Source organism: Ranitomeya variabilis, chromosome 1, assembly GCF_051348905.1.
Source record: "Ranitomeya variabilis isolate aRanVar5 chromosome 1, aRanVar5.hap1, whole genome shotgun sequence".
Taxonomy (NCBI): Eukaryota; Metazoa; Chordata; class Amphibia; order Anura; family Dendrobatidae; genus Ranitomeya; species Ranitomeya variabilis.
Window position 1 is genome coordinate 262457648 of NC_135232.1, and position 26941 is coordinate 262484588.

At 46.1% G+C, this 26941-nt stretch overlaps 1 protein-coding gene across 1 annotated transcript; it reads right to left on the minus strand.

Moving 5' to 3' along the window:
• Window positions 1–1244: 1244 nt before the first annotated feature.
• Window positions 1245–26941, minus strand: MRPL40 (mitochondrial ribosomal protein L40). The gene is made up of 4 exons (XM_077293414.1): window positions 26620–26941; window positions 23435–23509; window positions 22881–23036; window positions 1245–1708 (listed from the first exon to the last, which is right to left on the minus strand). The coding sequence occupies exons 1-4, from the start codon at window positions 26778–26780 to the stop codon at window positions 1396–1398; spliced, it is 705 nt and encodes a 234-aa protein (XP_077149529.1). The 5' UTR covers window positions 26781–26941; the 3' UTR covers window positions 1245–1395.

A 26941-nucleotide genomic window follows, 5' to 3' on the forward strand; every position in this document is an offset into this window, starting at 1 on the left:
ACACTACCACCTCATCCCACCCTCTCTCTGTTGGAGTCCCCCAAGGCTCTGTTCTAGGACCCCTACTCTTCTTAATCTATACACTCGGCCTGGGACAACTCAGTCTCATGAATTCCAGTACCACCTTTATGCTAATGACACTCAGATCTACCTTTCTGGCCCAGACGTCACCTCCCTGCTGTCCAGAATCCCGAAGTGTCCATCAGCCATATCCTCCTCCTCCTTTTGCTTCCTCAAACTCAATGTGGACAAATATGAACTCATCTTTCCTCCATCTCATAGATCTTCCTTACCTGACCTATCACAGTAAAGGACATCACGCTTTCCCCCGTACCGGAAGTCCACTGCTTCGAAGTAACCCTTGACTCTGCCCTGTCCTTCAAACCGCACATCCAAGCACTTTCTACCTCCTGTCGCCTCCAGCTCAAAAATATCTCCAGAATCCATCCTTTCCTCAATCGTCAGTCTACTAAAATTCTTGTCCATGCCCTCATCATCTCCCACCTTGACTACTGCAACATCCTTTTCTGCGGCCTCCCTGCTAACACCCTTGCACCTCTCCAGTCCATCTTTAACTCTGCTGCCTGACTAATTCATCTCTCTCCTCCGCTTCCCCCCTCTGCAAATCTCTTCACTGGCTCCCATTCCCTCAGCGTATCCTGTTCAAATTACTAATACTGACCTTCAAAGCCATCCATAACCTGTCTCCTCCATATATCTCTGAACTAATCTCTCGATATCTTCCCTCACGTAATCGCCGGTCCTCCCAAGACGACCTTCTCTCCTCACCCAACCGCATCCAAGACTTCTCCCTAATATCCCCCACCCTCTGGAATTCTTGCCCCAACAAGTCCGACTATCAACCACATTCGGATACTTCAGATGGAACCTGAAAGCCCACCTCTTCAGGAAAGCCTACAGCCTGTACTGACCCCGCTGCCTCCTCACCACTACCGAAGCTAATGCCTCACCAACACCGGAGCTCCTGCAACCCTCAACCTATTGTCTCCATCCCCACCATCCTGTAGAATGTAAGCCCGCAAGGGCAGGGTCCTCGCCCCTCTGTATCAGTCTGTCATTGTTAGTGTGCTTACTGTAAGTGATATCTGTAATTTGTATGTAACCCCTTCTCATATACAGGAACATGGAATCAATGGTGCTATATAAATAAATAATTAAAATGGGTCTGATTTGCAATAGCAGACAACCCTTGGTCAGTGATGAAAAATTATATTACAACCATATTCACTATAGTGATTGACAGATTTTATTTGTAGAACCAACATGTACACCTTTACATTAAAAAATCGGCACAAAACTCAGTGTCCAGTGTTCCATTTAGAAAAGTGCCAAATTTCATAATCCTTCAAGAACAGTCAAACCACAATTGTTCCCTCATTGTTGGGTGTACACTTTGGTTATATCATTGTACTTCCCATCAGGCGGATTGTAGTTGGAGTTTGGGGGAGTATTACATGGTCCGGGATTTTCCATAGGTAACATTCCTGTATCACAACGGATAGCAGCATTGTAGAGCTCCTCTGACTCCAGGCACAATTCTTCCAGAGCTTTCCTTTGAGATTCTAAGAGACATGCAATCCCCTTTTGTTCTTCATCATGTTCTTGCTGCTTACTCCGGGACCATTTTTTAATAAGTAAAGCCCGTCTTTCTTGTTCTTCTTCAGCAAGCTGTGGTGGTTTACGAATTCTACAAATTAAAAAAAAAAATTAAAACGTTTCCATTATCTGTAGCTTTATTTTGTTAAGTGAGCTTTATACAAATCACAATATAAAGAGCAGATTACTTCTCCATCAGAGAAAATGCCATGATTCTTTTATATGCATTAAAGGGAATCTGTCAGGTTTTTACCATTTAACCCCCCCTTCATGACATGGCATGATGTTTTGATAACCAATTATTGCAACGTTGCTACGGCCAAAAACAGTAATTTTGGAGTTTATTTATTTTTTCTTTACGCCGTTTATCGATTCAATTAATTTATTTTGACGGATTGGACATTCTTACGAATGCAGTGATACCAAATGTGTATTTTTTAAATTGCATTATTTTTAACCCCTTAGTGACAGAGCCAATTTGGTACTTAATGACCGAGCCAATTTTTACAATTCTGACCAGTGTCACTTTATGAGGTTATAACTCTGGAACGCTTTATCGGATCCCGCTGATTCTGAGATTGTTTTTTCGTGACATGTTGTACTTCAAGTTAGTGGTAACATTTCTTCGATATTACTTGCGATTATTTATGAAAAAAATGGAAATATGGCGAAAATTTTTAAAATTTTGCAATTTTCAAACTTTGTATTTTTATGCCCTTAAATCAGAGAGATATGTCACAAAAAATAGTTAATAAATAACATTTCTCACATGTCTACTTTACATCAGCACAATTTTGGAAACAATTTTTTTTTTTGTTAGGGAGTTATAAGGGTTAAAAGTTGACCAGCAATTTCTCATTTTTACAACACCATGTTTTTTTTAGGGACCACATCACCTTTGAAGTGATTTTGAGGGGTCTATATGATAGAAAATAACCAAGTGTGACACCATTCTAAAAACTGCACCCCTCAAGCTGCTCAAAACCACATTCAAGAAGTTTATTAACCCTTTACGTACTTCACAGGAACTAAAACAATGTGGAAGAAAAAAATGAACATTTTACTTTTTTTTGCAAACATTTTACTTCAGAACCATTTTTTTTAATTTTCACAAGTGTAAAAACAGAAATTTAACCACAAATTTTGTTGTGCAATTTTTCCTGAGTACGCCGATACCCCATATGTGGAGGTAAACCACTGTTTGGGCGCACCGCAGAGCTTGGAAGTGAAGGAGCACCGTTTGACTGTTTCAATGCAGAATTGGCTGGAATTGAGATCGGACGCCATGTCGCGTTTGGAGAGCCCCTAATGTGCCTAAACAGTGGAAACCCCCCACAAGTGACACCATTTTGGAAACTAGACCCCCCAAGGAACTTATCTAGATGTGTGGTGAGCACTTTGAACCCCCAAGTGCTTCACAGAAGTTTATAACGTAGAGCCGTGAAAATAAAAAATCGCATTTGTTTACACAAAAATGATTTTTTCGCCCACAAATTCTTATTTTCACAAGGGTAACAGGAGAAATTAGACCACAAAAGTTGTTGTGCAATTTCTCCTGAGTACGTCGATACCCCATATGTGGAGGTAAACCACTGTTTGGGCGCACCGCAGAGCTTGGAAGTGAAGGAGCACCGTTTGACTTTTTCAATGCAGAATTGGCTGGAATTGAGATCGGATGCCATGTCGCGTTTGGAGAGTCCCTGATGTGCCTAAACAGAGGAAACCCCCCACAAGTGATACCATTTTGGAAACTAGACCCCCCAAGGAACTTATCTAGATGTGTGGTGAGCACTTTGAACCCCCAAGTGCTTCACAGAAGTTTATAACGTAGAGCCGTGAAAATAAAAAATCTCATTTTTTCTACAAAAATGATCTTTTTGCCCCAAAATTTTTATTTTCACAAGGGTAACAGGAGAAATTAGACCACAAAAGTTGTTGTGCAATTTCTCCTGAGTACGTCGATACCCCATATGTGGAGGTAAACCACTGTTTGGGCGCACCGCAGAGCTTGGAAGTGAAGGAGCACCGTTTGACTTATTCAATGCAGAATTGGCTGGAATTGAGATCGGATGCCATGTCGCGTTTGGAGAGTCCCTGATGTGCCTAAACAGTGGAAACCCCCCACAAGTGATACCATTTTGGAAACTAGACCCCCCAAGGAACTTATCTAGATGTGTGGTGAGCACTTTGAACCCCCAAGTGCTTCACAGAAGTTTATAACGTAGAGCCGTGAAAATAAAAAATCTCATTTTTTCTACAAAAATGATCTTTTTGCCCCCAAATTTTTATTTTCACAAGGGTAACAGGAGAAATTAGACCACAAAAGTTGTTGTGCAATTTCTCCTGAGTACGTCGATACCCCATATATGGGGGTAAACCACTGTTTGGGCGCACCGCAGAGCTTGGAAGAGAAGGAGTGTCGTTTTACTTTTTCAATGTAGAATTGGCTGGAATTGAGATCGGACGCCATGTCACGTTTGGAGAGCCGCTGATGTGCCTAAACAGTAGAGACCTCCCACATATGACACCATTTTGGAAACTAGACCCCTTAAGGAACTTATCTAGATGTGTGGTGAGCACTTTAAACCCCCAGGTGCTTCACAGAAGTTTATAACGTAGAGCCGTGAAAATAAAAAAAATCGCATTTTTTCTACAAAAATGATCTTTTTGCCTCCAAATTTTTATTTTACCAAGGGTAACAGGAGAAAATGGACCCCAGAAGCTGTTGTACAATTTGTCTTGAGTACGCCGACACCCCATATGTGGGGGTAAACCACTGTTTGGGCGCATGGCTGAGCTTGGAAGCAAAGGAGCGCCATTTGACTTTTCAATGCAAAATTGACTGGAATTGAGATCGGACGCCATGTCGCGTTTGGAGAGCCCCTGATGTGCCTAAACAGCAGAAACCCCCCAAAAGTGACCCCATTTTGGAAACTAGACCCCCCATGGAACTTATCTAGATTTGTAGTGAGAACTTTGAATGCCCAAGTGCATCACAGAAGTTTATAATGCAGAGTCGTGAAAATAAAAAATATATATTTTTTAACAATAAAGATTTTTTAGCCCCCAAGTTTTTATTTTCACAAGGGTAACAAGAGAAATTGGACCCCAAAAGTTGTTGTCCAATTTGTCCTGAGTATGCTGGTACCCCATATGTGGGGGTAAACCACTGTTTGGGCGCACGGCAGAGCTCGGAAGGGAAGGAGCGCCATTTTGCAATGCAGACTTTGATAGAATTGTCTGCGGGCGTTATGTTGCGTTTGCAGACCCCTAATGTACCTAAACAGTAGAAACCCCCACAAGTGACCAAATTTTGGAAACTAGACCCCCTAAGGAACTTATCTAGATATGTGGTGAGAACTTTGAAAGCTCAAGTGCTTCACAGAAATTTATAATGCAGAGTAGTGAAAATAAAAAAATATATTTTTTTCCAACAAAAAAGATTTTTAGCCCCCAAGTTTTTATTTTCACAAGGGTAACAGGAGAAATTGGACCCCAAAAGTTGTTGTCCAATTTATCCCGAGTACGCTGATGCCCCATATGTGGGGGTAAACCACTGTTTGGGCGCACGGCAGAGCTCAGAAGGGAGGGAGTACCATTTGACTTTTTTAGCGCAAAATTGGCTGTCGTGTTTGGAGACCCCCTGATGTACCTAAACAGTGGAAACCCCCCAATTCTAACTCCAACCCTAACCCCAACACAGCCCTAACCCTAATCTCAACCCGATCCATAATCCTAATCACAACCCTAACGATAATCACAACCCTAACCCCAAAACAGCCCTAATCTCAACCCTAACCATAACCCTAATCAAAACCCTAAATCCAACACACCCCTAACCCTAATCCCAACCCTAACCCTAATCCCAACCCTAATCCCAAACGTAACACTAATCCCAACCCTAATCCAAACCCTAACCCTAATCCCAACTCTAACCCTAACTTTAGCCCCAACCCTAACTTTAGCCCCAACCCTAACCATAACTTTAGCCCCCGTCGTCACAAAAAAAGTTCAATGTAACCTTTTTTTTGTACGTCGCGTCCGCCATTTCCGCGGATGCGTGGCCGTAACTCTGCCCCCTCCTCCCCAGGACATAGACTGGGCAGCGGATGCGTTGAAAAACTGCATCCGCTGCCCACGTTGTGCACAATTTTCACAACGTGCGTCGGTACATCGGGCCGACGCATTGCGACCGCCCCGTACCGACGCAAGTGTGAAAGAAGCCTTAGGCTACTTTCAGACATAGCGCATTTTTGAGCGCTATTTTGCGGGCGCTTTTCAAAAATGCGCAATGTCATTTTCGTCTGCCGGCAAAGTGAATGAGAAATTCACTTTGCCGTTCAGACACACCGCAAAAAAACGCGGCGCTTTTGTCTGCAAACACGCCGGCGTAAAAAGAATTGACATGTCAATTCTTTACGCAGCGGCGTGTCTGCGTATCCCCCTAGGGCCCCATATTACCTTCCACACACAGCGCCTTTGTCCTGGGTGTCGGCGTCTTTGTACGGAGGGGTTGACACCCAGGACCGGACGTGACGTCGGACAGGAAGAGGGAAGCCCCCGCCCCCCAGTGAAGCAGCATGGAGTCCTTCTGTGTGTGTGTGCGTGTGTGTGCGTGTGTGTGCGTGTGTGTGTCCCCATGCGACGCTAGTGCCACCATTGTGCTAAGTCGCCGTATGGGACTACTACTCCCATCCGGTATTAGGATGGGAGAGTTGTCCCTGTGTCCGGCGACTTAGCACAATTGTAAAGTTACACAAAACACCTACACACAATACACATACATGACACACAGTACATACAACATATAACACAGAGTATATACTCACCAACAGCACACTTGTAGGCGAAGCCCTCGATCCTCCAGGAAAAAATCCAAAAATAATAAACCAAATTCATACTCCCTGTCCGCAGAATCCATAAAACGAGTGTCCCACGCCGATCGGCTGCTCTCCGGCGATACACTGCCAGGAGCGAAGCTCCTAGCAGTGTATCGCGTACTGTTCCGGAGTTCAATGACTCCGGCGTCTCGGTTAACAGCAGTACAGCTGCGTTGAACTTTCCCACGCAGCACTGCCGTTAAGCGAGAGTGCCGGGGTCAATGACCGCCGGTAAACTCGCTCGCGCATGCGCAGTGACACACCGACAGGAACTATGGCTCCTGTCAGTGTGTTGCTGCAGCCGTGGAGAGCAGACATATCTCTGGATGTGTCTGTTCTCCATGGAAAATCTTGATACGTGGCACTTAAATATGTGGCAATTAAATACGTGACACGTGGCACTTATACGTGATACGTGTCACTTAAATACGTGGCACTGAAATACGTGGCACGTGGCACTGAAATACGTGGCACGTGGCACTGAAATACGTGGCACTGAAATACGTGGCACTGAAATACGTGGCACTTTGATACGTGGCACGTGGCACTGTGGCACGTGGCACTTTGATACGTGGCACTGAAATATGTGGCACGTGGCACTTTGATACGTGGCACGTGTCACTTAAATACGTGGCACGTGGCACTGAAATATGTGGCACGTGGCACTTTGATACGTGGCACGTGTCTCTTAAATACGTGGCACGTGGCACTGAAAGATGTGGCACGTGGCACTTTGATACGTGGCACGTGGCACTTTGATACGTGGCACTGAAATATGTGGCACGTGGCACTTTGATACGTGGCACGTGGCACTTTGATACGTGGCACGTGGCACTTTGATACGTGGCACGTGGCACTTTGATACGTGGCACTTTGATACGTGGCACGTGGCACTTTGATACGTGGCACTGAAATATGTGGCACGTGGCACTTTGATACGTGGCACGTGTCACTTAAATACGTGGCACGTGGCACTGAAATATGTGGGACACGTCGCACAAAAACGTTACATGTAGTTTTTTTTGTGTCGACGGTCCGCCGAAGCACGTCGCATCCGTCGCACGACGGATGCGACATGTGGCAATCCGTCGCAATGCGTCGCTAATGCAAGCCAATGGAGAAAAAACGCATCCTGCAAGCACTTTTGCAAGATGCGTTTTTTCTCCAACGACGCATTGCGACGGAAGCCAAAAAACGCTAGTGTGAAAGTAGCCTAACCCTAACCCTAGCCCTAACCCTAAATTTAGCCCCAACCCTAACCCTAACTCTAACCCTAACCCTAACCCTAACCCTAATTTTAGCCCCAACTTGTCTTCTCCTGCCGGCCGGCAGATGGCAGCAGATGGCGGGCGCACTGCGCATGCGCCCGCCATGATGAAAAAGTCGGCTGGCAGGAGAAGACAGAAGAGGACCCAGGGACCCCGGGTGAGTATGATAGGGTCCCCGAATCCCCCTATTTCTCTGTCCTCTGATGTGCGATCACATCAGAGGACAGAGAAATAACTGATCGCTTTTTTTTTTTTTTTTTTTTGCGGTCGCCGGTAAACTGTTAATTACCGGCGATCGCAAAGCAGGGGTCGGTGCAAATCGACCCCGATCATGTTCTTTGGGGTCTCGGCTACCCCCGGCAGCCGAGACCCCAAAGAACATCCGGGTGCCGGGCGGCGGGCGCACTGCGCGTGCGCCCGCCATTTTTTCCCGGAAAAAAGATGGCGGCGCCCATGGGGAGACACGAGGAGCACCGGGGGAGGTAGGTAAGTATTGGGGGGCTATTGGGGGCCATCGGGGACCACATTTCTCTGTCCTCCGATGTGCGATCACATCGGAGGACAGAGAAATTAAACGGCAAATCGCGTTTTTTTTTTTTTTTGTTGCGACCGCCGGTAAACGGTTAATTACCGGCGATCGCAACTCGGGGGTCGGTAAAAACCCCCCGAATCATGTTCTCTGGGGTCTCGGCTACCCTCGGCAACCGAGACCCCAGAGAAAATCCGACTCTGGGGGGCGCTATTCACTTTTTCCACAGCGCCGTTAATTAACGGCGCTGTGGATTAAGTACCCTTAGCGGCCGCCGTTAAAAGGCGTATCGGCGGTCGTTAAGGGGTTAATAGAGCAAAAAGGGAGTGATTTAAAATAAAAATAAACATTTCAAAACTTTTTTCACTTTTTATTGTATTTAATAGTCCTCTTAGGGGACTTGAAGATGCGATTGTATGATTGCTGTATAGAGAAAATCATGATCTCTTGTAAATGCAAGCCACGGGCTGGCTTTCACAGGAATTTTGAAATGACAGGTACGGGAGTCATCAGCAATCATAACAAACCATTGGCACACAGTGATCATGCTATGGGCAACCCAATGAGAGCATGGAACGACATGCCCCCCTCCCGATTCATGTTAAATACCTCTGTCAGAGAGTAAGGCTAAGTGCACACGATGCAGAATTGCCGTGGCAATTTCCGCGGCAATTCTGCAGCTCCTGCCGTGGGTATATCGCATGCGGAATTGGCTGGTTGGTCAAACTTGTCAAACATAGTGCTTGACAAGTGTGACCAACTTTTTACTATTGATGCAGCATAAAAACACACGACCTCACATGAGTGTGGGCCAAAATATGGAAAAATTATAGCTCTCAAAATGTGGTGATGCAAAAACTATTTTTTGCAATAAAAAGTGTCTTTTAGTGTGTGACAGCAGCCAAACATAAAAACCTGTTATAAATAGTAAATCAAACCCCCTTTTATCACAGCCTTAGTTAGGGAAAAATAATAAAATAAAAAAAATATATTTATTTCCATTTTCCCATTAGGGTTAGGGTTGGAGCTAAAGTTGGGGTTAGGTTTACGGTTGGGATTAGGGTTGTGGGTGTGGTTACAATTGGGGGTTTCCACTGTTTAGGCACAGGGGCTCTCCAAACGCGACATGGCGTCTGATCTCAATTCCAGGCAATTCTGCGTTGAAGTAAAACGGTTCTCCTTCCCTTCCGAGCTCTGCCATGCTCCCTAACAATGGTTTACCCCCACATATGAGGTATTAGCGTACTCAGGACAAATTGGACAACAACTTTTTCAGTCCAATTTCTCCTGTTACCCTTGTAATAATAAAAATTTGGGGGGCTAAAAAAAAATAATCATTTTTGTGGGGAAAAAAAAATTATTTTTTATTTTTACGGCTCTGCGTTATAAACTTTATTGAAATACTTGGGGGTTCAATGTTCTCACAACACCTCTAGATAAGTTCATTGGGGGGTCTAGGTTCCAAAATGGGGTCACTTGTGGGGGATTTCTACTGTTTAGGCACATCAGTGGCTCTGCAAACGCAACTTGACGCCCGCATACCATTCCATCAAAGTTTACATTCCAAAACGGCGCTCCTTCCTTTCCAAGCACTACCATGCACCCAAACAGTGGTTTACCCCCACATATGGGGTATCGGCGTACACAGGACAAATTGCACAACAACTTATGGGGTCCAGTTTCTTCTGTTACCCTTGGAAAAATAAAAGAAACTGGATCTGAAGTAAATTTTTTGTGGAAAAAAAGTTAAACGTTCATTTTTTTTTAACCCCTTTCTGTCAGGTGACGGAATAGTATGTCAACTGGCAGTATCCCCCGCTTTCAACTATAGGAATCGCAATCCGCTCGTGCCTATTAACTAGTTAAATGCCCCTGTCAATCTGACAAAATTGTGCTGATGTAAAGTAGACATGTGGGAAATGTTACTTATTATTTTGTGTGACGTATCTCTGTGATTTAAGGGCATGAAAATTCAAAGTTGGAAAATTGCGAGATTTTCACCAAATTTCCGTTTTTTTTCCACAAATAAACGCAAGTCATATCAAAGAAATTTTACCACTATCATGAAGTACAATATGTCACGAGAAAACAATGTCAGAATCACCGGGATTCGTTGAAGCGTTCCAGAGTTATAACCTCATAAAGGGACAGTGGTCAGAATTGTAAAAATTGGCCTGGTCATTAACATGCAAACCACCTTTGGGGGTAAAGGGGTTAATACTTTGATGCAAAACTTCATGAGGGCACTATGGAGTGTAAAGCAGGGCTGTAGAGTCTGTATGCCAAACACCTCCGACTCCTCAATTTCCCTGACTGACTATACAGCACTGCCCCTACTGAGCCTGTACATAAAGTGAAGCAGATTCATCCCACCTAAAAGCCTAGATCCATAGATCAGGAACAGAACAGACATTTATAGTATATTTAAAAACTTTCCCAAATTATGAAAAAACAATATCCAGCACAGACTGCATTGAACTACTGTACCCAATTTATTATAGGGTTCGGAGTCAGTCCATTTTATACTGACTCCACCAAAATGGACACTGATTCTACAGCCCTGGTGTAAAAAACAAAAAAACGGAGTACAAAAGTCCCACAGAACATAGTAACAATTAAAAAGACTTATTGAGACAAAATCACATGTAAATCAATTAGTAAAATGCTAATGTAGCACATACAGAGAGGAAATATGGAGGAGACATGAAGGTAAGCTGGGTTAAGAAGGAAAAGTTGAGTGCATCCTAGGTAAGGCTACATAGGAATGACAATCAATTAAACCATAATGCCCTAATGGCTTAGGAGAGCTGAAGACATATACAGGTGCCAAAAAGCAGTAACCCATAAGAGCTCCTAATCAAATAGTCATTCATACAGGCTTACTCATAAGCAGGGCCGGCTCCAGGTTTTTGTGGGCCCCGGGCAAAAAAGAGTCTCAGTGGGCCCACATACCACGATTGATCATGCACAGATACGGCGGAGAAATAAAGATATACTACACAGGGCCTAGCCTTCCCCCTCATCCTTCACATAGGCAGATATGCACACACACACACAAACACGCAGACATGCGCGCACGCACACACACAATACGCAGACATGCGCACGCACACAATACGCAGACATGCGCACACACACACACACACTATGCAGACATGCGCGCACACACACACACAATACGCAGACATACATACACACACACAATACGCAGACATGCACACACACACTATGCAGACATGCACACATACAATATGCAGTCATGCACACACATGCAGTACCACACACACACACACACACACACACACACAATATGCAGACATGCACACACATGCAGTACGCAGACATGCACACACATACAATACACAGACATGCACGCATACAATACAGATATTTACATACAAATATTTGAAGACAAATTCACAAAAATACATAAATATATACAGTCATACACGGATATGCACATCATACATGCATACAGACACAAGCCTCACTCACCTCCCCCTGGCTTGTCGCCCATCAGGCTCCTCTGGCATGTGGCTATGGAGGGCGCAATGCTTGATGGCCGTCACTTAAACAGACATGGCCGCGCACAGTGCACTCTGCAGCTGTGTCTGCTACTAATGATGGGGTCAGGCTGGCATTGTGTCTTTAACTTTGTGTGTCGGCCCGGCCGCGTCATTACTAGCAGACATCGCTGCACAGTGCACTGTGCGCGGCCATGTTTGTTTAAGTGACTGCTGAGCTCAAGTAGTGCTGAAGCTGTTGGGGGAGCGGCCCGGGCCCCCTGGTGTCCCGGCCACGAGTGGTCGCCCCATTTGTTCAGGGCCCCGGCACTTGCCCGGGTACGCCGGGTGCTGACGCCGGCCCTGCCCATAAGTAAACGGATGGCTCCCCCAACTTGCCTAGCAGCCCCTTGAAGGGGCCAAGTCCATGTCCCACTTCTGAGATAGAGCGTCCACTCCTGATGGCGTCCACTCCTGATGGCGTGTCTCCCCGATTTGAGGGAACATTTTTTTTTCCATTTTTGCATTTTTCTTGGTAGTGAACAGGTTCACTCAGGGGATCTCCCACCGGCGTATTATGACTATTCTTCCCAGTTCAGCTCCCATTCTCAGTGCTGAATTGTCTCCAGGCTGAGAAAATCCGCCACTACATTCTGGGACCCCTTCAAATGTATTGTGGTTACTGAAAGCACCATTTTTTCCACCCAAAGGAAGATCTTTTGTGCGACTGGATTGTAGGAGGTGGTGTCTTGGACCCCCGTGATGCCTGAATAAGGCCACTGTAGCAACACTGTCTGATAGAATGCGGATGTGCTTGTTTTTTTTAGACATGGTCCGCTTCGCCTTAGCGTTTCCCAGACCACCTGCAGTTCTCGGAGGTTGGATGATCCGGGAGGATCTGAACTCTGCCAAATGCCCTGTTTGTATTGATCCTGAACCTGTGCCCCCCAGCCTCTGCCACTTGCGTCTGTGGTAATCAATACGAACAGGGACTGTCTCCACATAACCCCCTTCTTCAGGTTGCTTGTAGATATCCACCAGGTTAAAGACTTTTTTGTTAATGTCGATAGTTTTAATTTCTTGTCTAGCCCATCCGTCCCCCCATTTCAAGTTGACAGGATTTGATGTTGCAGTTGCCTTGAGTGGAATTGACACCACTGGACTCCTAGAATAGAAGCTGTCATCAGACCCAGTATTCTCATAGCCTCTCTGATGGACACCTGATATCTTCTTTTGAAGGTTTAGGGTATGTGCATATGTTGCGGATTCCATTGCGGATTTTTCCGTGCGGTGTAAAATAACCTGCGTTTTACCTGTGGATTCCCTGTGTGTATTCGGCGGATTTTGCCTGCGTTTTTACAAATGCGGATTCCTATAATGGAACGCTGAGGATTCCGCACAAAGAATTGACATGCTGCGGAAAATATACCGCTGCGTTTCTGCGTGGAATTTTCCGCAGCATGTGCACAGCAGATTTGGTTTTCCTTAAGTTTACATGGTACTGTACACCGCATGGAAAACTACTGCGGATCCACAGGGCCAAATCTGCTGCGGACCTGCAGCCAAATCCGCAACGTGTGCACATACCCTAAGACAGGGGTCCCCAACCTGTAGCTCGGGAGCCACGTGTGGCTCGCGAGCCTGTGATGTGCGGCTGCCTGCCAGCTTGGTGCATTAGCAGCAGGTGTAAATACTAAGAGCAGATCTCTAAATGGTGACTTGTGTGTGTAGCCCTGTACAGAAGAGCAGATCTGAATGTGGGCGAGATAGGAAACCGTGGAGCTTGGCATTCTGCCTTGGTGTAATTTCAGTGGAAAAGCTTTGGTTGTCATTATACCAGTAATTGAGGCTCTCGGTGTCACTACTGTGAGTGGGGAAGGAGCTGGTTGTGGCTCACGACTCCCCTCTCTCAGAGCTGAATGTGGCTCAAGACCCTCTTTCATAGCTGGATGTGGCTTCTCAAGGTCAGAAAGGTTGGAGACCTCTGCACTAAAGGTACCTTCACATTAAGCGACGCTGCAGCGATAGCGACAACGATGCCGATCGCTGCAGCGTCGCTGTTTGGTCGCTGGAGAGCTGTCACACAGACCGCTCTCCAGCGACCAACGATGCCGAGGTCCCCGGGTAACCAGGGTAAACATCGGGTTACTAAGCGCAGGGCCGCGCTTAGTAACCCGATGTTTACCCTGGTTACCAGCGTAAAATGTAAAAAAAACAGTACATACTTACATTCGCGTCCTCCGGCGTCCGCTTTCTGCACTGACTGAGCGCCGGCCCTAACAGCAGAGCGGTGACGTCACCGCTGTGCTGTACTTTCACTTTACGACGCTCAGTCAGTGTGGGAAGCGGACGCCGGGGGACGCGAAGGTGAGTATGTACTGTTTGGTTTTTTTTACATTTTACACTGGTAACCAGGGTAAACATCGGGTTACTAAGCGCGGCCCTGCGCTTAGTAACCCGATGTTTACCCTGGTTACCAGTGTAAAACATCGCTGGTATCGTTGCTTTTGGTGTCAAACACGACGATACACGCCGGTCTGACGACCAAATAAAGTTATGAACTTTGTTCAACGACCAACGATATCACAGCAGGATCCTGATCGCTGCTGCGTGTCAAACTAAACGATATCGCTAGCCAGGATGCTGCAACGTCACGGATCGCTAGCGATATCGTTTAGTGTGAAGGTACCTTAAGACTTTGTCTCACGGTTCTTCCTGCTTTTTCCTCGTTAGGAAGGACATCTGCCTCTCGGAGTCCAGTAGAATTCCTAGGAAGACTTTGTTTCTCTGGCACTAGGTCTGACTTTTCCCAGTTTATTATCCAACCTAGGTTGTTAAGTAATCGGATGGCTGATGTTAAGCTGGCTTTGAAGTGCTGGGAAGGGGGGGGCGGGACTCTGCTATCAAAAGGAAATCGTCCATCACTTCTGCCATCAGTTTGGAAAATATGCGTGGTGCTGAAGAAAGACAAATGGGAGGCATTTGAAATGGTAATGACACACTTCCTTTCCTTCCATCACCGCGAATCTCTGATATCGCTGGCTGTGGGGATGAATCGGTACGTGATAATACGCTTCTTTTAAATCTAGCGTGCACATCACCAAATTCTGTTTGATTAATGGGGTTGTAGATTTTATAGACTCCATTTTCAATCTTTTGTATGCAACCCATCTGTTCAGAGATTTTAGATTGAAAGGCCCGAATCGTAGCCGAGACACCTCTCTGCTTCTGGTACCAGAATCACTGCCCCTGAACGTATCAACCTCTCTACATCTGATTGCAGTCTTTTGGTAACCTGGGGAGATTGAACAGCCGTCAGGTGAAACCTTCCCTGGGGTATCTGTATGAATTGAATCCCGTAGCCTTCCACTACCGTCTGCAGTATCCACTGATTTCTGGATACTTCTGACCAAGCTGGGAGAAAATTCCTAAGTCTTCCCCCTACCATCCTGGCGTCATTGTTTTTGAGAGCTACCTGTCGAACTGGAAAGGGTACTTCTTCCCTTACCGCCTTTTGGGTAGCTCCATCTGCCGGCCTTTCCCTTCCCTTTGTACTCTGGTTTCTGATGGGAATAAGGTCTATGAAAGGACAAAACTTTCTTAGGTTTCTCTTCCGGGAAACCTTTGTCATCTGATGCTCTCTCCATCATGTCGTCCAGTACTGGACCAAAAACTCGAAGACCTGAAAAAGGAATGGAGCACAATTTATTTTTTTGAGCTACAGTCCCCAGACCAGGTTTTCAGCTATATTGCTCACCTTGCTGTATTTGTCAGAGCTTCGTTCCTTGTGACGAATCTAACAGATCCTGCTGAGGCATCCTCTATAAAAGCTGTCGCCATTCTGATCAACAGCAAAGATTCCAAGTTCTCTTCTCTAGGGGTCTTATTCCTTAAATGGGCCTCCAACCATATATTCATAGACCTAGCCACTGAGGTTGAAGCTATATTTGTTTTATTTACAGCAGGAGAGGACTCCCATGACTTCTTTAGAAGACCCTCTTCTATTCCATCTCCCACCGCGGTCTTTTTGGTCTAGGGCCCACCCAGGAGGGATGTGGGGATCTAACTCAAATGGTACTCTGAACTTCCTCCCTTATTATGGTTCTTATATCCATCATAAATGAGGAGTGTTCATCTTTGACCTGTTCGGCGATGCACTCTGGGCACAATTGCTTCCCATGTGCGTCTGGTAGTTTAGCGTTACACATGGCACATTTCTTTCTTTAGGTGTAGATGGTGCCATGGTCCTAATGACTTCCTTGTCCAATGAAGGAACAAAGGAATACACTATCAATTATACCCCAATCTAAACAGTGTGGCCATATAACAGAGTGACAGCGTGAGGCACAAACTTCCAGAAAACTCACTTGTACTGGGGTTTCAGTAGGAGTATCAGACCGGTTAATGGATTGACCTTCCCTGACCTGATGACTGGAACATCAGCTTCCCCTCCTGCTGTAGTTTAAATGGTATTGCCTCACCTGTCTTCCATCCGAATCGTCAAAAAAGGTGGTTCCCTTTAAATTTTAGGATTCAACGCCCTTTTTTTTTTTTCAAATAGACCGGAAGTGCGTTCCACGGTGGACCGCACGCCGGCTGCTAACGGTCGCGCGTATTCTCTTGAAACCGGAAGTCACTTTTGTGTGTATTGAAAACAAACACCGGGACGCGTCACGAGAGCCCCTCTGGAAGGGAAGCGGCTCGTTCCAGGGTCCACCACCGCCGTGGACCAAGCTGAGGGACCCCTTGTTTGGCGGGGTGTCGGCCTCCAGACTTCCCGCAAGAGAAAGGGGAGAGATGATGACGATCCCAGCCTGATCCTCCTGCCTCCAGCAACCCTGCTCCCTGGAAGTTGAAGGTAATCCTCTTCTGCGTCCATCCCTGATAGGGACAGGAAAAACACTGAGAAGGTGGAGGAGGGAGGGGCCTTTTAACCTCTTGTGTGTTACTGTGCCTATCAAGGATAAGAAGGACAACCTCCTGATGGTGCTGTCAGGAGGGACATCCTGGAAATTCGATTTTTAACTATGCACCGCTAAATTTCAGTGGCAATAAATGATAAGATGAAATATGGCGTGCTAAATCGTGTTAGTCACATAAAAAAAATATATATTTTTTTTCAGTGTGGATGAGGTCTGTATGACAAAGATGTACTCCAAACAATTTAAAACTGAGATCTCCCCTACTGTATGATGTTAGTAACAGAAGAATTTTTGAGGCCTGTTGATAAGGCCTGTTTAACATTGAAATTGTTTGGCGCATCTCGTCAAAGTCACATGTCCCCTATTGTATGACGTACATTAGTAACAGAAGAATTTTTGGGGGCAGGAATGGGAAGCTACAACAGGATCAATAACAGGGTGGCTATGGGAAGTACGAGATCCAGGATGCAGCCCACAACTATTACTCATCTACCAAACACCAATTACCAGAGAGCGTTTGATGCTTGTCAGAAGATAGTGTAACAGATGCGTGTCTCAAGCTAGGTTTAAAGGATGCCCGTGAAAAATTGGATGCCTAAGATGCACATAATCTAGAAAATAACCTCTAAACTATTTAAAAGTGACATGTCCCCTACTGTATGATGTTAGTAACAGAATAATTTTTTGGTGGCCTATGGATCAGGTTTCCATAACACGCTAGATGCTACAAACTATTTTAAAGTCAAGTCCCTTACTATATGACGTCAATAGCAGAAGAATTTTTTGTGGCCTCTGGATCAGGCCTCTACAGCTTAATTTCAACCCAACCAAATGACAAAGTGTGATACGGCGGGTTGTCTAACTTTTTCCAACTGAAAAATAGGGGAGAGAGGGGATCCGCCCTTCAGGAACAGGAAACCTACAGATACAAAAGGGCGGCACCTCTCCCACGTATCAGTTGTATTCCAGAGATTGAGAGGACTACCGCGGTTAGTAGTATATTTATAATCATTTCAACTCATAATTAGCCCACCAGATATCACACTTGAAAAAACTCTGTTATCCCTTATAATTATTTAAGGAAGTGCAACCCCCACGTGAATAGGGAGGGAACTAAGGGTGCTGTCAAGGGCCTTCGAAAAACGCTGCTACCAGTAAGTAGCTTAATGCTTTATTCGGACTCCCATGACAGCACCACGAGAGATTTACAGGGATGTAAGCTACCTTAGGGAGGGACTATAGCCTGCAGCACCCTTAACCCGAAGGTGAGATCTGAGGAGTACCCCAAGTCCAACCGATAGTGTTTGAAAAAGGTGGAAGGGGATGACCATGTGGCCGCCTTACATATCTGTTCGATTGATACTCCAGATCTCTCCGCCCAGGATGATGCCATGGCCCGGGTGGAATGCGCCCTCAGATTCTGCGGAGCCGGACCCCCCACCTGCTGTATAAGCCAGAGAGATAGCCTCCCTAATCCATCTAGCTAGTGTGCATTTCGATACCCTATACCCTTTCCTAGGACCCTGAAAGGATAAGAATAGTGCATTATCTTTTTTCCAAGTATCAGTGACTGAGATATAATGCAGAAGACATCTTCTGACATCTAAGGTATGGAGACTCTCCTCTTTAGAGTTAGAAGGATTAGGGAGAAATGATGGTAGAACTATTTCCTGAGCCCTGTGGAAATGTGATGCTACTTTCAGCAAGTAAGCTGGGTCCGGCCTGAGGATTACTCTATCCTGCAAGAATTCAGTATAAGGGGGAAGCCTGGAAAGTGCTTGAATATCTCCTACCCTACGTGCAGATGTTATCGCTACCAGAAAAGCTGTTTTGAGGGATAGTAGTTTTATTGAGGCTGATTGTAGGGGTTCGAAGGGCTCTTTTGTCAAAGATGAAAGGACTAGATTAAGATCCCACGGAACCGACATACTCTTATGTATGGGCCTAGCTCTACCCACGGCCTTAATAAACCTCGAAACCCAATAATTGTTGGCAATATTACAAGAAAATAGGGCTCCCAGGGCTGAGATTTGTACTTTTAATGTACTCGTGGAAATATTTAATTCCAATCCCTTCTGCAAAAATTCTAGAATTTGGCGTATTGGCAAGCCCTTTTTTATATCGAAGTCTGATATGGTTAGGAACTTTTTCCAAGTTCTAGAGTAGATCCCAAGTTCTAGAGTAGATCTTAGTTGTAAACTGCTTCCTACTCTTAAGAAGAGTATCTACTAAATTTGGGGAGAAGCCTCTGTCCTTTAACAACGACCGCTCAAACTCCATGCCGTTAAATGGAGTCCCTTCACTTGTGGATGGCTGATCGGACCTTGACAAAGCAAGTCCGGAATGTCTGGAAGCACCCAAGGATCGTCCACCGACATTGTCCTGAGCCATACGAACCAGGTCCTCCTGGGCCAGAACGGGGCAATTAGTATAACTTTTGCCCCATCCTCCCTGATTTTCCTCACCACTAGAGGCAACAGGTTCAATGGCAGGAAAGCGTAGGCCAACTGAAAATCCCATTTTATCAGGAAGGCGTCCACTGCCGGAGGATTCTCCCTGGGATTCAAGGAACAAAATTCTCACTTTTCTGTTGCATTTGGTGGCAAAGAGGTCTACCTCTGGTTGACCCCATTTGCGGACAATCCGATTGAAGATGTCCCTGTTTAAAGACCATTCGCCTTGCCTTAGGGTATTGCAGCTGAGAAAGTCTGCCTTTATATTTTCTTTTCCTCTGATGTGGAGCGAAGATGTGGAGCGCAGTTAAAGAAAGAAAATGCGTCTCTGCTGTCTGGAAAAGGCGATCTGCTACCTGCATCAGAGTCTCGGAACGTGTCCTACCTTAATGGTTTATATAGGCCACCGCCACCTGGTTGTCCGAAAGGATCCCGACGTGGTGACCCTGTAGGTATATGAGGAGTTTTTTAACCGATAATTCAGTGGCCATTAACTCCCTTTGGTAGGATGAAGCCGTTGTAAGGGAGTCCCATTGTCCCTGAACCACGATGTCACTCATGTGAGCTCCCCACCCCGAGGGGCTAGTATCCGTGGTTATCACTCGAGTTATGTCTACTACCCAAGGAACACCTACGGCTAATTTATCCTTGTCTAGCCACCATCTAAGCGACCTAAGGGTTAATGGGTTCAATGTTATTTTTTCATCTAAGGACCCTCCTACGGCCCTATCATTCCTCAAAACATCTTTTTTAAGAGGTCTAGTGTGAAGCTGAGCCCACATGACAGCCGGAATACAAGATGTCAGGGACCCTAAAAGGGACATGGCCTGTCTAAGGGTCATGGTGGGTTTATCAATTACTTTTAACACCAGATGCTGAATCTGTATTGACTTATACGGAGGAAGACAGCACTGCTGGGTATCTGAATCCAACAGCAGACCTAGGAACTTTGGAACTTTTAGGGGCTGTAACCGGGATTTAGCATAATTTATTATCCAGCCTAGATGTTCTAGTTTTCTCCTAGCCACCTCCCATTGTGATAGGCAATGATCCGCTGAATTCCCTACTATGAGAAAGTCATCTAAGTATGGGACAATGAGAATATTGGATTCTCGTAAATGTGCCATAACCTCCGCAACTATTTTTGTAAACACTCTGGGGGCAGCCGATAACCCAAAGGGAAGTGCCGTATATTGAAAGTGGCGAACTATTCCCCCCATACAAACCGCCACCCTTAAGAATTGTTGGAAATCCGTATGAATAGGTACATGATAGTAAGCATCTTTTAAATCCACTACTACCATGAAACAGTCTTTAAACAGCATCTTTATTGTTGAATTAATGGACTCTATTTTAAAGGTATGTTTGACCAAAAAACTATTAAAGGGACCCAAGATTTATAATGGTCCTAAAAGTTTTATCGGGTTTCTGGATAAGAAACAGAGGAGAGTAAAATCATCTACCTCTATCAGAATCTGGGATTTCTATCAGTACATTTTTCAGACATAAAGATGTGACTTCCGATTCTAACGCCGACTGTTCAATGGGAGAAGCACGCAGGGGAGTAAGTTTAAAGCTATAACCTGGGATACGATTAAACTCAAGTTTGAGTCCCTGAGATATAAAGCATCGCACCCAGTTACTATTCGTGATTTCTGACCATACTGCAGAAAAGGCCAACAACCTCCCCCCTATCGGCAACTCTAGTCATTGGTCTGGCTTCTTCCTTTCCCTTGAGGAACAACGGAACATAAATCCCGTACCTCTTCTACGCCTTTCTTCCCCTCTAAATCGGTCCCTAGTGGGTGAGAATGTACGTTTTCTTCCCCGACCAAATCTTTTCTTGTTGAAGGGACGATGATAAGACGTGTATAGATTAGGGAACAACTTCTTATCAGCATTCTCTAGTAATTCATCCAATGCTGGACCGAATAAATACTCTCCTTTGCATAGAATGGCGCAGAGCTTTGATCTCGCCTGAATGTCCCCTGACCAGCATTTCAACCATAGGGCTCTTCTCCCAGCATTAGATAGACCTGCCGCTCTAGCCGCCATCTTCACTGAGTCGACAGAAGCATCTGATAAGAAGGCAGCGGCCTCCTGGATGACTGGTAGAGCATTTAACATAACGTCTCTAGAAGCACCTTCCTTTAACTGGGATTCCAACTGGTCCAGCCAGACCATCATTGATCTTGCTGTACAGGTAGATACTACCGCACTCCTTGTGTTTAGCCTTACCGACACACTTCTTCCCCTAAAATAAATGATACGAGGGGGACTGCGTCACTGAGTGTACTTTCTCGTAGATCACTTACCAGTGGCCGCAGAGAAAAAGGATACCGGAATACGAGGGGGGTCCTTTCTGAATGATGCGTCCGATCCTTGCTTGGAGGAGCTTCTACGACCGAAATCACTTCTCCTGGCATGGTCCTTGGCTTTGGGCTTCTGACGAGTCTCCTCCGACAGCAGGCCCTGCTGCTCATGGTCACTCTCCATCCTGACGCTGAATGCCAGAAGCAAGGGTCCGACCTGGAGCCTGCTTATATCCCCCTCTTCCGGGTCAGCAGATTTGCCCGGCGCTGCCCCCTGATTCGCCGCCCCCCAGGTGTAGGTGACAGGCAGGACCTGCCTTGCGATTACCGGTGGGCGCCGCCATATTGGAACCACCGCGCATGCGCGGCACCCCCGACCCCAGAAACACACGCTGACTCCGCCCCTAGATGTCACCGCGGCTCCCAGCGCTTCCTGTCGGCACCGAGAGCAGCGCGGGACGTCCGGACAGACAGCGGTGTCCCAGACGGCCCCCCGGAATCGCATCCCCACACCCTGGGAACACAGTGAGGAGCACATACTTACCTGGCGCCGGCCGGAGACAAAGACCGCTGGCCCACCACTCCCTGCTGCCAGCATCACTGACGTGCAGCCCTGCCAGGACCACCGTGATGCCTCCAGGAACTCCGCACCGGCCGAGGTAGGAGACCCCCTTACTACCTGAGTCGGCCTGGGCCTTCTGTAGGATCCAGTCCCTATAGGAACAGGAAACCAACTGATACGTGGGAGAGGTGCCGCCCTTTTGTATCTGTAGGTTTCCTGTTCCTGAAGGGCGGATCCCCTCTCTCGTGGTGCTGTCATGGGAGTCCGAATAAATGGCACTAAAACAAGATGTCCTATTTATATGGAGAGGGACACGTGATTTCAGCAGCCAATGACAAGCCGAAGTGTCAGGACATTGTGGGCGTTTCCTGTGCCCTGATTGTGGCTAGCCACAATGTGCACAAAAAGTTAGGGGGGGTTAATTACTGCTCTGCTGCCAAGAACGCCGCGCCTCTGAGCTCTGTAAACCTCCTCCCCTCATCAAACACATGCCAAACGCTCAGAAAACACCAACATTATAGTTACTAAAGCGCTGAAAATATTTTTGTGGCAACAAAAATATTTTCCCGCACTTTTACAGAATGCTACGGATTTTTACTGATTTTATAAAATTTTGCTCGGGTTTCCGATCACGAATCCAAATGTGCCATATTCGTGCCGAATTTATGTTTGGCGATCGTTTTGAGAACAAATTTGCTCATCACTAGTTAACATCCCTGGCAGTACAAAAATTAACTCCCCTTGGTTTGTGTGATCAAAAGTCTCTGGAACAGGAACATTTTCCATACACTGTAATGTGAGCTCGGTGTATAATTGCAGTATTTATCAAGTTACCTGCTGTCATCTAAATATTTTGCTGACGGTGTGAAGTCCTCAATGGGTATAAGTTCAGGTGGGATACGCTCCATTTTTTTAAGTCTCTTCCTCATGCGCTCCTTTGCTACTAGTTCTCTCTTGGGATCCACCTTCTTCTTCTTTCTAGGTTCAGCTCTAAAAGGTGGTGAAAACAAAACACCAATAATTAAGAGGCACCCCGGATGGGATTAGCATACACAACTGATGCAAAATTAATTTTCGTTTGGAAGACCGCTCTCACCACCCAAGTGTTCATGTGTTTTCAAAAGGTGAGAGAGAAGAAAGCCGCTGTCCAACAACTCTAGAGGCAGTTTATTGCGCCTGGTAGATAGGATTTGGTGTTGAAATTACAGCTCTATCCTCAGTAGAATGAGATTCAGTGGGCACCATACACATTAGATGCTCAGCCAATCTCAATAACTTTAACCTTATGTGTATGGGGACTGTTCTAACTAAGTAAGAATTGAACCGATAAGCCACAATCCAATTGATAAGTTTGATTTCAAGTACACCTAGCATGGATGGTCTCTTACCTCATAGGAAGTACTGAGCGAAGGCCTAGCAGAGAAGATTGCCAATGACTTTCTCGTCGCCATATCCAAGGTGGACTGCAGAAAAATTGGTATGCATTATCAATTTCATCATAAAAATGCATTTCATACCATGTTGCAGTAGGAAAAACCCTTTAGTAAGGAGGTAAGGAAAACGTCCAAAATGACAGGACAAGAAGATAACAGGGTGGATGCAACAAGATTCAAAGGGGGTTGTACAGTCACAACCTAAAGACACTAATGCACGCTGGGTGGTAGAGTGGGGAAAAGAAAAAAAGTATACTTAGACAACTCCTAAAAGGAACCCATAAAGGAATTAAAAAAAAAAAAAAAAAAAAAAAACATTCCTACTGCTAGAGACAAAATTGTACACCCAGATAACATTTGAAGGCGTTGTCCGATACCTATAATGCCATCTATAAATATCTGCCTTTAATCCCTAACCCCACTTCATTAATTTGCTTTATTATAAAACTCCCTACGGTTCTGTCATTTTTTCTTTACATCTTGTGACCTGTCGCTTGAGGGGAGTCTCAAACAGGACGTGACAGGAGGCTGGCCCTGAGCTCACTTCCTTGCAGCCTATGTCCCCCCCTCCAGAAGCAGCGCACAATCGGAGGCATGGCGTCCTGTTTCTCGGAGGGTCAAGGGAAAATGACAGCACCTTCCATACCTGCCCTCAAATGTCAGCACCTTCCATACCTGCCCTCAAATGTCATCTGTGCCCACATCTTCAGTGGCTGCTGCCACATTTCCTGCTTCAGAGGGCAGTGATAAAAACAAGGTATATGACAGCTGCCCAAACATGGTGGGGGTGTTAGAAGATGAAAGGAGGTAACGGCAGAGCCACCTTCCCATGACTTCTTGTTTGAGACTCCCCTCAAACACAATGTCACAGAAAACAAAGAAAATCAGATGACAAATATAGAGAATAGCTAAATAGGTAGAATTGTAGGGAATTTGAGAAAGCAGATTACAGAAGTGGTTTGGGCTGAAAGATAGAGGTTTATGCAATTTACTTGTTAGCAAAATCCTCTCCATTTTTTTAAAAATGGACAGATTTTTCATTTGTTTACTGCTTGTTGCCTAGGTTACGTACCACTGCTGCAGTTCATTAGTGGTCTTCTAGGTAAGGAGGGCTAATAGAGCTGCTCTGAAGCAGCCTAGATTGTGGGATTCGGCAAGCTTCAATGCCTTTGTGCTCCTCTGATGATGCAGAGACACAGCTACCTCTGCTTGCAGAATCAGAGACTGCATAGTTTGGGCTAGTGGTGTGACCATGCTGCTGGTCTGAACTATCAATCAGGAGCAGGACACCCCTGGCAAGCAGGAAGCTTCTGGCAGCAGAGTGGCATGCTCCTGAATGCGAATATGATACAACCCACCTCCGACGCAGCGATATCGGCAGTTGCCTTCCCAGTGCTCGTGTGGTTATGACGTATGAGCTCTGCGCCCAATCAGGGCTGGCGTCAAGAACAGGAAGCCAGGGCTGCAGCTCTACTCTGACTTTCTCTTGATGTTCGATTTGTCCGAAGGCGGGGACAGCTGATTGGGCGCAGGGCTCACTTGTCATAACACCACAAGAGCCATCAGGAATGTGAGTGCCGACACAGCTGGAACAGCACCGAAGGCGAGTTTATTTTATCGGGGCCAAATATTCAAAACAAAAAAGTGTTGCTCTAGTAGTAGACATCCCCTTTACATCTTTAAATACATGCGCTCTGGTCTAAAACGTTTTTTTGAAAAAGGGTTTCACTAAAAGTTTCGAGCATTTGGTTTGTGCAGCTTCTATATGACAGCACAGAGACTAGAGAATAAGTTAAATACAGAAGTCCAATGTCCAAGAAAAAAAACACATTTGTTCAAGGAGGTTGATAATTTAATAATATACTGAAGCCACTGGTGCTGCCCTTTCGTCACTGCTGACAGGGCTGTAGTGCTGAAAGTCTGCAGTCATTGTATGTGACTGCAGACTTATGAATCTTAAGGCTATGTGCACACGTAGAATGGTCCACTGCGGATTTTTCCACAGCGGATTTGATAAATCTGCAAGGCAAAAACACCGAGTTTTTCCTGCAGATTTATAGCTGATTTACCGCGTTTTTTATGCGGATTCCACTGCGGTTTTACAGCTGCGGTTTCCTATTATGGAGCAGGTGTAAAACCGCTGCGGATTCCGCACAAAGAAGTGACATGCTGCGGAATGTAAACAGCTGCGTTTCCATGTTTTTTTCCGCAGCACGGGCACAGTGTTTTCGGTTTCCCAAAGGTTTACATTGTTCTGTAAACTCATGGGAAACTGCTGTGGAACCGCAGCTGCAGATCCGCAGCAAAATCCGCATCGTGTGCACATAGCCTTACAGTGCAGGCACCGCAGGCCCTCAGGATTCCCCGATGTCGCTACTGAGACTGGGTGGTCATGACTGAAAGTATGCGATTTGCATGCAGTCAGCCACATTCTGACTAGACGTGCTCGGCCTTGCTTAGTTTACTTTTAATGAGTGAGTCTTGTCGGCACGTGACTGCATGTATGCAAATTGCACATTTATGGTCACGTGACCCACCTAGTTAAATATTAAGTTAGGTATTCAGAAGTCTACAGTCAGAGTGACTGTCACCACAAGAAAACTCCTTGAAGTGTACAACCCATGACTGTTGCAGCTAGTCACTGGGCTCAGGTAGACAGAACAAAACTACAAAGCTCGGTGATTAGTTGCAGCGGTCCGTGTTTGAAGATTAACATCGCTACCGAAGTGATTGACTTGCATGAGAGAGAGAGAGAGAGAGAGAGAGAGAGAGAGAGAGAGAGAGAGAGAGAGAGAGAGAGAGAGAGAGAGAGAGAGAGAGAGAGAGAGAGAGAGAGAGAGAGAGAGAGAGAGAGAGAGAGAGAGATATGACAGTGCAACTGCTTTTCATGCAAAAATACACAGGAATGGAAAAAAGAAAGCCCCAAGAGCTGCCTATACCCTGCTGCACCAGGGCTGTGTAATGTAAACTAACTCCCACCTGGGCCATGATAAGACCACACATGGCAGGTACTCACTCCTCAGAGAAGAGCAGTGCTGGCTCCCCACACTGAGCCCAGCCGCCCCCATGTACCCGCACATACACCGCTGTACACTGCAGCTCCCCCTGCCCGCAGCCCTCGCACAAGGAGCGGAACTCACCAGCTCCGGCTGCCTTGCCTGCACGCCTGCAGTAGGGAGTGACACGCCGCCGAATTCATGCTGCCAGACTCCTGATTCCTCTCCAGCTCTGACCTCAGCTCACACGGCTGCAGAGCGGTGCACCCTTCACAGCGCCCGGGCGGAAACAAGGGGGCAGACATCTGGTTCCTGTGAGCGGAGCAAGAGTCAGTCACAGAGCGGTGCTATTAGCGCAGCCGCCGTGAGGTGATGCTCCTCGCCCTCATTTAGTGTCAGTGTCAGGAGCTGCTATATGATTACAGTGGAGGCACAGACCCCACTTATCTGCATAGTAAACGCTTGT